The following is a 16,168-nucleotide window of genomic DNA, read 5'->3' as shown; positions in this document are numbered from 1 at the left end:
ATTATAGATAAGATGGTATTTGTAATGTGTTTATAATTGTAGATTATTGATGAGATGGTATTTGTAATATGTTTATAATTGTAGATTATTGATGAGATGGTTTTTGTAATGTGTTTATAATTGTAGATTATTGATGAGATGGTATTTGTAATGTGTTTATAATTGTAGATTATTGATGAGATGGTTTTTGTAATGTGTTTATAATTGTAGATTATTGATGAGATGGTATTTGTAATGTGTTTATAATTGTAGATTATTGATGAGATGGTATTTGTAATGTGTTTATATTTGTAGATTGTAGATGAGATGGTTTTTGTAATGTGTTTATAATTGTAGATTATTGATGAGATGGTATTTGTAATATGTTTATAATTGTAGATTATTGATGAGATGATATTTGTAATGTGTTTATAATTGTAGATTATTGATGAGATGGTTTTTGTAATGTGTTTATAATTGTAGATTATTGATGAGATGGTATTTGTAATATGTTTATAATTGTACATTATTGATGAGATGATATTTGTAATGTGTTTATAATTGTACATTAGTGATGAGATGGTATTTGTAATGTGTTTATAATTGTAGATTATTGATGAGATGGTTTTTGTAATGTGTTTATAATTGTAGATTATAGATGAGATGGTATTTGTAATGTGTTTATAATTGTAGATTATTGATGAGATGATATTTGTAATATGTTTATAATTGTAGATTATTGATGAGATGGTTTTTGTAATGTGTTTATAATTGTAGATTATTGATGAGATGGTTTTTGTAATGTGTTTATAATTGTAGATTATTGATGAGATGGTATTTGTAATGTGTTTATAATTGTAGATTATTGATGAGATGGTATTTGTAATGTGTTTTTATTTGTAGATTATAGATGAGATGGTTTTTGTAATGTGTTTATAATTGTAGATTATTGATGAGATGGTATTTGTAATGTGCTTATAATTGTAGATTATAGATGAGTTGGTATTTGTGATGTGTTTATAATTGTAGATTATAGATGAGATGGTATATGTAATGTGTTTATGATTGTAGATTATAGATGAGATGGTATTTGTAATGTGTTTATAATTGTAGATTATAGATGAGATGGTATTTGTAATGTGTTTATAATTTTAGATTATAGATAAGATGGTATTTGTAATATGTTTGTAATTGTAGATTATAGATGAGATGGTATTTGTAATGTGTTTATAATTGTAGATTATAGATGAGATGGTATTTGTAATGTGTTTATAATTGTTGATTATAGATGAGATGGTATATGTAATGTGCTTATAATTGTAGATTATAGATAAGATGGTATTTGTAATATGTTTGTAATTGTAGATTATAGATGAGATGGTATTTGTAATGTGTTTATAATTGTAGATTATAGATGAGATGGTATTTGTAATGTGTTTATAATTGTAGCTTATAGATGAGATGGTATTTGTAATGTGTTTATAATTGTAGATTATAGATGAGATGGTATTTGTAATGTGTTTATAATTGTAGATTATAGATGAGATGGTATTTGTAATATGTTTATAATTGTAGATTATAGATGAGATGGTATTTGTAATATGTTTATAATTGTAGATTATAGATGAGATGGTATTTGTAATGTGTTTATAATTGTAGATTATAGATGAGATGGTATTTGTAATGTGTTTATAATTGTAGATTATAGATGAGATGGTATTTATAATGTGTTTATAATTGTAGATTATAGATGAGATGGTATTTGTAATATGTTTATAATTGTAGATTATAGATGAGATGGTATATGTAATGTGCTTATAATTGTAGATTTATAATGTGTTTATAATTGTAGATTATAGATGAGATGGTATTTGTAATATGTTTATAATTGTAGATTATAGATGAGATGGTATATGTAATGTGCTTATAATTGTAGATTATAGATGAGATGATATTTGTAATATGTTTATAATTGTAGATTATAGATGACATGGTATTTGTAATGTGTTTATAATTGTAGATTACAGATGAGATGGTATTTGTTATGTGTTTATAATTGTAGATTATTGATGAGATGGTATTTGTAATGTGTTGTCATTTAGATTATTGATAGATATTTATGAAATAAATTTTTGATATGTTTATTTGAGACTTGTTGATGTAGACTAAGCCGTCGCGCAAACCAAATTAAAAGGACAGTATCGCCATTTTGGGTTTTTTTTTTGGGTCTTCAATATAATTAAATAATCTTTAGAAATGTACGCAAATCACATAATTCCATCAAAATACCTCAAACTAGGAATATTACTTCCTATTTCTATAAATTTATTTTCTATATATGGCAAAGTTCCGAGGCGAGTCGTTTTTTTGACTTTCAAAAGCGAAAAAATCCTGACATACATGGATTTGAAGGCTCAAATTTCGACGGTGAGCTACGAACAATATCACTTGTATTGAGATTATGGTACGATTAGCCAAACGGGTGGTGAATCTGTCCCTTTAAAATGAGACGAAGAGGGGTCTGGGGGATTTAAAATACATAAAAAAATTGTCGTCTAATTTGTTCAAAAGTAAGCAATATGCCTCCATTATGCAAAGGCTTTTGTAGAGTAAAGTAGATTGGTGAAGAAAGACTGTACCGATGGTAGAAACCAACATTCAAATCAGACGATAACAATTTTAAGTTTTCTGCAATTAATTGTCCTCGATAGACATTATAGCCTGGATAACATGTTGAACGTGAGACAGCGCTGGGGGACGGGATAGGCAAACGTGACAGACCGTCATTGTCGGGCAAGAATTTCAAATTGTCAAAAAATCTGGCAAGGCAACCACAATACTAATGAAATAGGCTGTAGTAAAACTGGATAAACGTGACAATACGTAATAAGCGATTACAAAACTTGGAAGTGGTCCGTTGTGGGACGGGAATCGGAAATATTCTCCGGCATCTGAAGTTATATTCCACGTTGTATTCCGTTTTGTCGCGGTTCTCACTGCAAGCTAGGGTGAACAGCCGTTTCGTTACGTTTCAATTACGGTGCGTCCCAATTTGTGACGCGTGCAGGACGGAGCATTACGAAACGTTGAGTTTTGCTACGTTCTGATACCCATTCATCTTTTTAAATCTTATGTTGAAGGTTTGAAATATCCAGTTTACATGACATGTTTGAAGGGCTGTCAAAACATTAAGAAAAGGACATAAAATCAACTTTAAACTGAAGGAAAGGAACCCACATATAATAATTCCATATTGTCATAACATGAAATAGGCCAGTCAACGCCCATACAGGTCAAATTCAAAACAAACAATGGCTTAAATTTCCAAAGAATTTATAACAAGATATTTTAATTTCAAAATAAATATTTGCCTATAAATACAAGATTGTTCAATTAGCTGACACATTGATCTAGCTTGAGATGCTTACACTCAATCAGAATGTGTTCCTCTATCAGGCCAACCAGGCAGTGCTCAAAGACTGGTTGGAGTCCTAGCTTGAACAGATAACAGTTGGTAATGTGAGTATATCCAAGACGTGAGCGACACTTATAAACCTCTGGTGACGTCATCCTATTGTTCTAGCGGGATTTACTGGGGTTGGTTGAAAAGTTTTAAGCATTGAAATTAGGACATGGTCTCAACGTATTTGGATGTTACTCCTTTTCTATTCCATTTGCCACATCTAGATAATCTTGAGATTAAAGATACAAAATACGCTTTTGGGAGCTCCTGCTTTGTGACCTATCTACTGTCGGATAACAGGATATTAATCACTGTGGCAGAGATCGCCTTGGTTATCCCAGAAATGTTTTTTTTTTGATAAATCTGGAACAAGTTTGTTTTTTAACAGAAACGGGTTGGTGATTTTTACTTGGGGATACAAAATCATGACAAAAGTCAGCTGTTACATTTCCTCTGCTACAACCATCGGGAAACCTCAGAAAGAATGGTGACCATTGAAATCTCTCAAAGGCCAAGGTTCGGGTGTTGATTTGGATCTCAAATATATGTAAATAGTCTTAAGAGGTACTAGAACTACACGAAAATATCATTATCCCCTCAAATATATCTCAAACGGGGATGCTAGTTCTTTTTTCCATAATTGTCTATTCTATATGTATATGGCGGAGTTTCAAGAAAAGACGAGTCGTCGTTTTAACTGTCAGACATGGCTGTTCTGGACACTTATGAATTTGAAAGCTCAAATTTACACGGTGGGCTGTTAGACTCTGATTGGCAATATTTGCTTAAGTACAATCCAATCAAAACAATTCCCGTTTCTGATACTGAAGCACGATTGGTCAAACTGTTGGCAAATATGTCCCTTTAAAGTAGGGAGTCGGGAGCTGGGTAACAAGTTCATCCAAATTTCTAGCTTTCATAGCTTTTACCTGCAATTTTCTAGCTTGCATAGCTTTTACCTGCAAGGGACAATGTTGTGTGATAAGGCGTGAATTAGGTCTATGAATTGTTCCAATCCGGAAATGACGTATCGGATGAAAAATAACTCCAAGAAATATCGTGTAATGTCAATAACCAACCCCTTACAATCACAGAGAATTAAACGTGTATAAATCAGCTTCTTTCATTTTCCGCTTCTTTCATTCATTATATCATATGCTTTCGATTTCCTTTCACTTTTGAGATATTTTAATGTGATGTGCATATCAATTCAATTTGTATTGATAAAAGTCTCTAGAAAATTCACCAGTCAGATTTATGACGAAATGTGGAGGAAGAACAACATATTTAAATATAACAAGATTGAGTTTTAGAACAATTGGATTAGATTTATTCCAAATGAATTTAGTGACAATTTGGTGTGTTTTGGGTCTATTGATGTATACAGTTGAAGGTATGACCTTTTATTCTTAAATATTCATAAACAAAATACCCCAAGTTTTTCTGCCTCTACTCCAGCCAATAACTGTCAAAATATCTATCATAGGCTGGGGAGGGGCATATGATAGGGGCCGGGGGGGGACTTCAATCAAGTGGCACCCAATTCTTCAAGGCGGCGCCAAAAACAGTTGTCAGCAGCGCCCCTCTCTTACTATGATTTTAGATATTCAAAATGTAATAAAATAGTGTTGAATCATATTTTTCTTTCCGTCTTCAAAAGTTGAACATGCGCAGATAACGACATTTTTTCCATTCCTGTACTTTCATTCTAGACAATTTTATTTCCGGTCTGTGCGACTCAACTGAATAGCGTATTTGGGAAGCTAAATTCATAATAAATTTTTAAATTTAAAATTAGTTTTTGACCTTTCTTGATTAGTCACTCATTGGAATTCTGCTGATAATTCTCTTCTAATTTAGCTAACTGGCATTTTTCAAGACATTAAAACACCCATGCTTTCTGCTGATTTTTCTGTTTAAAATTAAAAAAAGAACATCTAGGGCCAAGCTGGAAGCTTTTTATCCGAATAATGACTTTGATTTTGGTACGCTGTGCAGCAGAACTTTTGAGTTTTGCAAGAGAATTTCCAACGATAAAGCAAAAGTTTGTCAATTGGCCAACATCTTGATGTATTATTTTTTTTTGTTTATCTAGACTGTACATACATGGAAATTTAAGATTGGTTGAAACTCTTAATCATATGCAATGAGAACATATGATATGATTAAGAAAACATGATAATTCATCAGAAACACCAATTAATGAGATAGTTTGCTTAATTTGAAACTAAAAAATAAGGAAACCCATCTTTAACTGATAGATCATTAACACACAAAGTTCTATACGCCAATATGTTTTTGGGATTGATTTGGGATTACGTTTTGCGGTTTGGATCGTTCGTACTTTTTTTTATTTATCCTCCATTGTGTAATACAAATCAGAGGTATTGCTGCGGCAGATTTGCTGGTCACCACGATGAACTTATTGACGCATGCAGGCAAGTGCCTCGAGAATAACACCGTTACATCGGCTTGGTCGCCGATAAACGTTAAGAAAACGCAGGATAAAATCAAATTAAAATTAACATCAGTCGCTATCAACCTGCGACATATGCAAACATTTAGCGTTCCCTATGCGCGTTTCTAATAAAATCTATGGGCTTGATGTAGGCCTACTTCAATTTTATTGCGTTTATAGAGATGTTATGACGCTTGTATAAGAGATTCTCGATTCTGTGACGATTTCAATGGAGAATATGGGCGATAAAGGTGCCAACCGTACGCTATCTGACGCTCTGATCTCATTTCCCGTCGCCGTAGCCACCACGCCACTGTTTCATTTCATTTCTAAAAATTTCAGCTTCAGATGATGTTTGTTTTGACTCCTATAGCAATATATGTGAATGCTTCAGTCCTGCTGAAACAACCCATTCGATAGAATGCTGCGGAGACAACATTATAAAATTAGAATGGACTGGTGCGACAATACTCTACGAGCAAATTAATGACACATCATGTACTCCAGCACAGGGAAATTCATCTTGTTTATTCAAAGGGGAACATAATTTTAGAGTAAATTATGAAGATAAATTAAACATCTATAACAGTTGTAGTGGAAAGAAACGATGTAATGTAACTGTAAATCCATCAAGAAATATAAAGATACAGATTCCGGTATTTTGTGAGCCAGGTAGGCTGAACCTCTCACACGAACGTTTAAAAGTTTATATTGTCTGTTGTTCCTTTTGAGATAACGATCTGTGACTTTGTGACTAAATGTTTACAGCAAATCAAGCCAATATCATCCTTAGTATGAATTAACAGAAACACCAAATGTCAATTGATTTCTGATAAACCACTGATTAGTTTGACAGACCAATAATGGTCTGGGATATGAGCACCCTTTCTGCACCCTTTCTTCCGACAATGTCTGTAATTTTATTTATAACAAAAGGTTTGTTTGTATTTTTATTATAGCAACTAGAATCTACAATTTCACAGAGGATTCTCCTACAAATTGTACAAATAAATATCCAATATTTTACATAACTGGTAAAGATTACATTGGGAAAGAGATTAACTACAGTTGTACTGTCAAAGCTAAAGCTTTGTACCTAGAGGTTTCTATATATACCTTGGTCCTTCATCTTGTGCACAAGTAGAGATGTATTCGAAAGCGTTCCCAAATTTTGATCTGGTCTGTACGAAATCTGGAGTGACGATGTTTCATAAAGATATTGGACGTATCGGTACAGAGTTTAGTTAAGAAATAAAGGATCTGAAATTGGAAAAGAATGAAGTTATATATCTAAAACTTGATGGTAAGATCTGTATTTATATATTGCCAGAGAGATCTGAAAGATCATTCTCATTCTCAATTACAGAATCTGGTCTTCACAATATTGTTCGGAAAAGTCGAATATAACTGTACGTTGCCATGGTTACCAGAAAGATACAACAGGTTAATTATTCATTTTTATATTTTCAACCAAACTAAGACTTTTTAAAAAATGATTTTTGCTCTAAACCTTATATAAGGTTGGCTTGTAAGTGGTAAATCTCAGTTTAAAAAGAAATAGATAAACGAGAAATGAATACCTAGATGACAAATACAGTCCGTAAGATGATGTAAAGTATCACGGAGTGTTCTCTAAGAACTATAATTAGTTTATACATAGAACAGTATACTAACTGGAACAACTGAACTGTATTATTACAATTCTATACCAGACAAATAACATTTACTTCCATTTCTATTAATGGTTGACGTAATTTCTTGGGCGAGACTCTTTACTTTCGGCATTTTACATTTATTTGTAAAGAGATAGTAATTTTGCGACCTGAATATAGTTCCTAGCTTTATAGCCTTTGGGAGGAAATTCTAACACAAAATTATACATTTAATATTGTATTATGGCTCGGTTTACTAATAATACATTTTATTATCATTTTGGATCCATATCTTAGGAAGATTTGTTCTTATTGTCTTTGTTTACAAATAATGTAGTCCTGAACGACCAGCCTCTGATATTTAAATTACCACAATTTCGTCAACAAGTGAAAATACTGACATAGTTCCGGTACAGAAATGTCTGTCATTCATTACCGTTATATGTTGCAGAGCGCTAGCGTAACTTTCACGGAGGCGGTTTTTATTAAGGATAGACTGGTTCACGCCAAAACTATATGAGAGGCTTACGTAAACTTGTTTAGTTTGTTATGCTTGTGGCCCATCCATCTAATGACTTAAAGTAGCGACATAGAATGGATTTAAACAAAAGCAATACTAGCCTTCTCCTGAAAATGAGCACCAATACCACCGGGATACAGATTACCAATAAACCAACACCCACTCCTATTCCTATATAAACACCTGAAATATTGAATAAAGAAATATACAAAATAGATTCTAAAGAAGCATTATATATAACATGAATCCATAACCACAAACCAGATTATTGATCATTCGGCAATCATCGGCAGTTTCCGTAATGCTGAATCTGTATGATGCATAGTGTTAGCGAAACTTTCACGTAGACAGTTTGAATACTGATATGCATTTCCAAAAAGTCTATCGTTTAAATTGACTGATGTGCAAGGTGCGCGCTTACATTTTATAACATGATTTACCACAAGAAATTGAAATAATTACTGATCGAGGGTAAAAACAAATATGGGAAAAACATTTGTTATAGATAAAAATTAAAAAAACAAAACAAAACAACCACCTCTTAGAATTTAGAAACCCCTAAAATTTTTTAGTATTTTTGACTAATTAATATTTTTACGGATTTATTAGATTATACAGGGATTCTGTTCTATATTACACCAGGTAATCCACTGAATATATACTCTAAGTTCTTAAACATTAGAAAAAACCTTTAATAATTAATAAGTTACAGTTCTAAGGTTTTATAGATTTATCAGATTACAAATAGAACATTCTGTTATGACACTCTTTTAGGTCGAGTTTGAGCAAAAGTTAAATTGTAGGTTCCTTCTAAAAGTTATTTACCCTCTATATCCCCGTGTAACTCGCCATCTTCTTTCTCAGCATCTATCGTCGCTACTTCCAAATCTGTAGTTGTAGGTGCAGGAGTAATCCCTGGGGTAAAGATACCCACAGTCATGTCTGAAACCTTACAATTAATGGTAACACCATCATCCCCTGTAATTTTAAAAAAATCTAGTTACAGTCGATCTGTTTCGAAAAAAAGAGAAGAAGGGGGGGGGGGGCTGAAGAATCGTGCTGGAGTTAGACTTACCATCTTTTTAGGCTACTTCTGACTAAAATAACTACTAGGCTATCGTGTTGTTCTTTTATTGTACAAACAACTCGCTATTTCTAAAACTAAAGCTACGCTTACCCTGAGGAGCAAAGAATCCAAGCCAAATAACATCATCATTGTCTAGCAGGTTGATCACTACATTAAAATTTACAATCGGCTCTGAAATATCTATCGGTTCCGTGTAGAAAAATTCTCCTTCTTCGTGGCACAAAAACATTGGCCCATCATTGGCTTGCACAAACATTTTATACCCAGTAGTGCAGTCGGTTTTATTAAAGAAATTGGTTTTGGGTTTTGCTTGAGCATATTCTGATTCGCCATCTGCCAGTTTCGTGTAATAATTGGTAACTCTTAGAATACCGTTGGTTTGAATGGAACAGGATATTCCAGTGGCGGGAAACGTCGAGTCAGATCCCCTGAACAACACAGACACCTGTTTCTGCTTTAAATATCCAGTTGTTGTTAATATAGATGATTCTGTGGATAAAAATGAGAATCACACTGCAGTTGGCCTTATGTTGAATGACAGTGTGCTTCGATTTGAAAATAGTTAAATAGTTGTATAATCAAATGAAGTTTAAAAAAACAAAGATTCTTGCCTCTACTGACATTTATGGAAAAACAATTACCTCACAATATCAATCTGATAAATATATTCATAAATGGAGAAAGCAATTTAGTCTTATTCTGGTTATTCAACAACATCAACCCGTAAACCGCAAGTTAACAATTGTGCTATATTTGTTTCCTTATATTTTGAAAACTTTCGTGATATAAAAATGCCATATGAAGGTGCTGAGTCTGAATTTGGCGTTTAAAATAGAAACAAGAACTGTAAACAGCTCCGAGCGTGGCAACTAGACCTGAACACTTGACTTTTCGACCTTTTGATACTTCTAGCCTGTTAGCTTTCAACCCCGGTGCTTTTAAGCCTCCAATTAGTGCACACAAAATTGAAAATCTGGTAAAAAAACCAAGTATATAATTACACTCGTAGTTGTAATCGGACAATAAAATACGCTCAACTGCCTCAAACATACGAATTCGGGTGAAGAGTTATATATATCATTATTCAGTATAAACCCCAATATCGTCTTGTTATGGTCGATAACGTCTATTTTATTGGTAATTTTAAGTGACCTAATTTATTTCTATTGACCTTAAAAATCCAAATCCAAAATGAAACTATTGCTATTTTTCAATGCTGGCGTAATTTTATATGTGTGCTATCTCTGTGTAAGCGACACCAATTTCATAATGCCATAGATTCAACCGAGGGAAATGTTAAAGAAATAATTTTATGACATTGAAAACAGTCTACAATTTGTGAACAAGAAATTAAAACTCTTAAATTTTGATAAAGTAAGAAAAGCCTTGAATTATTATCGCAATCATTGTAATTATTGCAAAAGTATTGGTAATTTAAGTCTATAATCTTATGTCTATCTGTTTGGGATCATTCTCGTGAGGGCTCATTCTCATTTGAACTAATATTTTTCCGTTAGTCCAACTGGTTCGATACAAGAATTGTGTCTTATTTTCTTTTCCGTTTGGGGTACTGATTGGGGTACTGATTGGGGTACTGATTGGGATACTGATTGGGATACTGATTGGGATACTGATTGGGATACTGATTGGGATACTGATTGGGATACTGATTGGGGTACTGATTGGGGTACTGATTGGGATACTGATTGGGATACTGATTGGGATACTGATTGAGGTACTGATTGGGATACTGATTGGGGTACTGATTGGGGTACTGATTGGGATACTGATTGGGATACTGATTGGGATACTGATTGGGATACTGATTGGGATGCTGATTTGGATACTGATTGGGATACTGATTGGGGTACTGATTGGGATACTGATTGGGATACTGATTGGGATACTGATTGGGATACTGATTGGGATACTGATTGGGGTACTGATTGGGATACTGATTGGGGGTACTGATTGGGATACTGATTGGGATACTGATTGGGATACTGATTGGGATACTGATTGGGATACTGATTGGGATACTGATTGGGGTACTGATTGGGGTACTGATTGGGGTACTGATTGGGGGTACTGATTGGGATACTGATTGGGATACTGATTGGGGTACTGATTGGGATACTGATTGGGATACTGATTGGGATACTGATTGGGGTACTGATTGGGATACTGATTGGGATACTGATTGGGATACTGATTGGGATAAACAAAACGAGAAGCAGATGCTTATTAAGATCTATATTTTATCTACAGTCTTTATAATGAAGGATTTCCAAATTTAGTTGAAAGAAATTGTACTTGATCCATGGTAATATATAGCCACAAAGTAAGAACGCTAAAGGATTTGATCCATTTTACTTAGGTAGGAAATATCTCCAATATGCATCGTCTGCCAACTTAGGTTTATAACAGATATTTTTCTGTACCTGTATTAAATATTAGACATATATAGTTTGAATTCCAATTAAGATATCAAAAAAATATCCAACAGTTGAATAGCTTTCGAAGTCACAGCTTTAAATGGAGGTATATTTCAAATTTGTATGCAACAATTTTGCAAAAAAACATAAATAAATTTTTTAGGGTTAAAAAATTACACTATCTCATTAATTTGTTCTCGGGCTCACTTATTCTGTATTGCAAAAGTTGCAAAAATGTCAGATTTCTTGGGCTATATATACGGAAGTTGATGTTTTACATCTAATATCAGGATATCTATAGATAGCATGAAAAAATTTTATTCAAAATTCAAAATTCTGTTCCAAGCAAGTTTTAGATAAAGTAAAAAGGTTTTGATAGACAAATCGAATAATAAATCGCGAAAATTTTAACAAAAATGCGCCACTCTCAGGTAAAGGCGCATGCGTCAATTCCGGTATGAAGTTTTTCTTCTGAAGTGATTCAAATTATTTATTATAGATAATCTGTACGGCTCTTGTCTACGTTTGTAAATTACACCGGAAGCAGCAGAAACCGTTCTCACGCCCAAACCGAATGTTAATTTAAAATTTTGATAACGCAGTTCAACTTCTATTGGAATTCTGTCTATAGCCTGTTATTTTCAGATCGATCCGATAGTTAGTGCCTGGGTAAAACATTTTGGAATTTTTCATGCATTTTTTTTTCTATAAAAATTTTAGAATTTTTCTATTGCATTCGATATATCTTGTACAAAGATGAAAAAGAAAGCCTGGTAGATCGACCCACAAATAAGCTCTACAGGCTCCATATCAATTTTTGCACATTATGCAATATGTCACTTCCGGTTTAGCATAAATTTCAAATAGGAAATTCATTTTTGATTCCAGCCCATTTAAAAATCTTTGGTTAAAACAAAAATACTTTACCATTTTCAGTTTGTGCTTGAGACATTCCCGAAAAAAATCGATTGCAAATCAAACCGTGACTTATCGATAAATCGATTTCAAGTGAATAAATGAAATGGCATGAAATGGAAATATTTCAAGTTATTCTGCAAATAGACCAATGGAGGAAAAGAAGGAATATTATAGAAAACAGAAAGATAAGATCAGATCGTACACCTTGCGCGAAGGTTAAAAGCGACAACAAACAAATGTTGCACTCATATCTTCTGTTACGAGGTGTGGGAGTTTGGGTGTTTAATCCCTTAAAACCCTATCAGCCTATGCACCTTATGAAATAAATCTATAATTCTTACCCTCAAGACATTCGTACTCGATCCTGGAGTAGGTCGACAATCCTTGTTGACATCCTCGCGTACGATGTGGCTTGTCCAGACGGCACTCCTCTTGAAACTCGCAGCTGTCATATAGAAGTTTTTGAAGTGGGATATCTTTACTGAATGGCTCAAAACAATCCCCTTCTTCTTGGCGACAGCATCTGAAGTCGCAAGCCTCTATGGCACAACGCTCTGTTTTAAATCCAAACTTGGCGTCATTTATAGCTATTATCCTGTTTACATTTCCATCATTACATTTCAAACTATGAAAATGGCAAGGGTAAGTGCTAAAACATTTTTCATCCACATACAGAGCTGAAATTAAGATAAGATTTTTAGAACGTCAAATATATTCTCTTCGACATTTGAGGTAAAAGATTATATGTCTATTTTACATGTTGATATCGCGGTAAACAGTCCAAGTTTCATCTTCACAATGTCAAGCTATTACGAACTACGTCTTATACCTGGATTGCAATAGCAACCAGTTTGCTATCACAGAGAATTTGTAAATGAAGCGATTTGGTCGAATAGAACATTAGAGGATACAACCAATCAGAGCCCTGTAAAAGTGGCGTTTCTAAAAAATAGGGGGGCGGGGGAACAGGTTGGTCCGGCTTTGTGTTTCCTAGAAACGCCACTGTCCCATAAACCATAAAGTTGACAGTATTTATATCAAAGGACTGTATTTTGTGATACAAGAAAAGTGACTATTGTAATCAAGGTACAAGACGAAGTTCGTAATAGCTTGTATGAAGACCAAGTTCCTACTTTCATTTTCTGTTTTAGCAAATCAGATAACCTAAAACTTCCGTTCCTCTCAAAAACAAGAAATTAATCCTTACCGTAAATAAAAACCCAAGTGTCGAGAAATAGGACGACAACCAACCAGTTGTTCATTATTTATCTAAAAGCATATAGAATTGTTTGATATTAAGGAATAGTAGGCACCTTGTCAAAAATAGCTGAACAGTAACGCTTAGCTGAACATGTGTGCCGGTTATAGGGCTGTCGAAACTCAAACAGTAAACCCTAGTCGAGGTAATGAAACATAATAATAATAATCACTTTATTATGGTAAGAAATTAGGCCAAAAGCCTTTCTTGCATTTCGCCCAAGTTATATACAACATAGAAAAGTCAAATTGTAGCTTACCTTGTTAAGACAACGAACATCCGTTTACAGAAATTAAAACGATGCCTATTTTAACCACTGAATGGTTTTGACTGACTATATCAAGTGAGAGTATAAAGTGACTTGTGATATCGGAGCTACAAGGATATAATATAATACAGGATGTAAAGTGGGTCGAAATGTCATTCGAGGAAGTCAATTGCTGGTCTTAGTTTTCATATCTCTTTTACACCTCCGCACATTGCTATTAAAACGATTAAAGGGATTTTCACGTGTATCGAGGCCATGTCCTGTATTTATTTATGATTCCAATTTCCCGCCTGATATCTGTGGTTCCTGTAATAATATAGAAATGCTTAATGCTGTACGACGTCATAAAAGCCCAGTTTAAGTGGAATCGCCAGAACCACAGATATCTGATTGAAAATTGGAATGGTGCAAATAAAATGAAAATTCCAGAAAACTGTTACTTTACAAGAGGTATGCGACAGTAAATGTATCAAAATGGAAGTAAACTTCTTAATAGCTTGCCACACCTACATTAACAGTGTTCTGTAACTTTTATTTATGATAGTCTCCCCTTGTACTATTATAAAAATTCTTGTGATAAGGCTTCGTTTAAAATTCCCCCAACAGAATCCTTGAAATCAACTTTTGTAGTAATTTTGACACCCCCTTCTGTTTTTACTGCCATGATCCTTGGATTATTGAGAATAATGTACTTAAAGAGACTATTAAGAAGATATAAACAGCATACTTTAGAACTATTTTCAGGTATAATTTAAGTATTTGACAATGAAAAGTTCTTACAAAAAAAAAAGGAACACCCCTTTAAACTGTATGTTTACTGATTGTGGTTGCCCAGGAAATACGATGATGTACAATGATATTGACCTTCAAATTCAATAAAATATTAAAAACCCCTTACAATTTACTGAGTATTAGACGTAGAAATAATCTATGAATCATTTTCGGCTTCTTTCTTTACATTCATTACATTACATGGTTTCAATTTCCTTTCACTTTTAAAATGAAGACAGGACGTAACATTAAATAAGCTATTATATTGAGACACTTCAAATCCAACATCTTTACATCACAATAAATAAGTTCAAGTATAAACAAGCCCGACAAATCAGATGGTATGAGTCTAATAGTTATCCTGTTGGATCATTAAAGGTAGTAATGTATGGTTGTGAACTTGAACTGAGGGCTAACAGTGTAACAGCTGTGAACACTATTGCTGATTGACTTTGCTAAAAAGTTCCAGTTTCTGAGACTGAAGTACGATTGGTAAAAAAATGGCACAACTCACCGTCGAAATTTGAGCCATCAAATCCATGTGTGTTCAGAATTATCCGCGTTTGAAAGACGAGTCGTCTTTTCTTGAGGAACTACCATATTATATAGAAAAGACATAATATAGAAATAGGAATAGAATTGCCCACTTTGAGATATTTTTGAAAGAAATTTGCGGTTTTCGTACTTTTCTAGTACTTCTGAAGACTATTTACATGTATTCAAGACTCAAGTCAACCCCTTGTCCCTTTAAATAGTTGGTATTTCCTTACTATTTTGGTATAATACCATCAGCTAAATATATTTAGAATAAGATAAGAAAAGTTAGAACCAGATAAATTGATTATATTTTTGCAAAATGAAATTTGTATATGTACCATAAAAGATAAAATACCAAAATACTCGAGTAGCTGTTGCATATAATTATATTATTCCCAATTTGTCCCTTTCTTTTTTAAAATTAGGCCACATACTTAATTATGCGTATTCCGATTTGAATTCCTGTGTGCATTTTGGTAGGAGGCAGAGATAGCTAACTTAAATTATCTCCGACCATCCATTTCACGATTTCAACGAAATCTTAGCTGCACATATTTGAATTCCTGTGTGCATTTTGGTAGGAGGCAGTTGGACTTTGATAAAGACTAGGCTGGGATGTGGCTGCCTAGTCGATGTTTCCAAACAGCCATCAAAATTACAATTCAAATTTATATTGTATTCAATAACTGTAATACGTAAATGTAAATGCGTTCTATTTCAAAGTTTTAAGACAACTAGAAATACAACCTCAGTCATGGGGTATAATTTTCATAACAGCCCCTTTAAAACAAATATGGAAATGTTAGACGTAGAAGCTAAATC

At 33.4% G+C, this 16,168-nt stretch overlaps 2 protein-coding genes across 2 annotated transcripts; one reads left to right on the top strand and one right to left on the bottom strand.

Annotated features, from left to right (window-relative positions):
* Nucleotides 1-8,091: 8,091 nt before the first annotated feature.
* LOTGIDRAFT_162774 (hypothetical protein) lies at nt 8,092-9,415 on the bottom strand (the record flags this gene model as incomplete). Its single annotated transcript, XM_009058802.1, has 3 exons — nt 8,092-8,255; nt 8,898-9,050; nt 9,250-9,415. 3 exons carry the CDS (start codon nt 9,413-9,415, stop codon nt 8,092-8,094), a joined length of 483 nt encoding a protein of 160 aa, XP_009057050.1.
* Nucleotides 9,416-9,950: 535 nt separating this feature from the next.
* Nucleotides 9,951-11,130, top strand: LOTGIDRAFT_162773 (hypothetical protein; the record flags this gene model as incomplete). Its single annotated transcript, XM_009058801.1, has 3 exons — nt 9,951-9,963; nt 10,697-10,846; nt 10,895-11,130. 3 exons carry the CDS (start codon nt 9,951-9,953, stop codon nt 11,128-11,130), a joined length of 399 nt encoding a protein of 132 aa, XP_009057049.1.
* Between the last annotated feature and the right edge of the window lie 5,038 nt (nt 11,131-16,168).

The sequence above is a fragment of the Lottia gigantea genome (genome assembly GCF_000327385.1).
Source record: "Lottia gigantea unplaced genomic scaffold LOTGIsca_36, whole genome shotgun sequence".
In the NCBI taxonomy this organism is placed as follows: Eukaryota; Metazoa; Mollusca; class Gastropoda; family Lottiidae; genus Lottia; species Lottia gigantea.
Note: the sequence above shows the minus strand (reverse complement) of the source record. Positions and strands in the feature narration are given on the sequence as shown.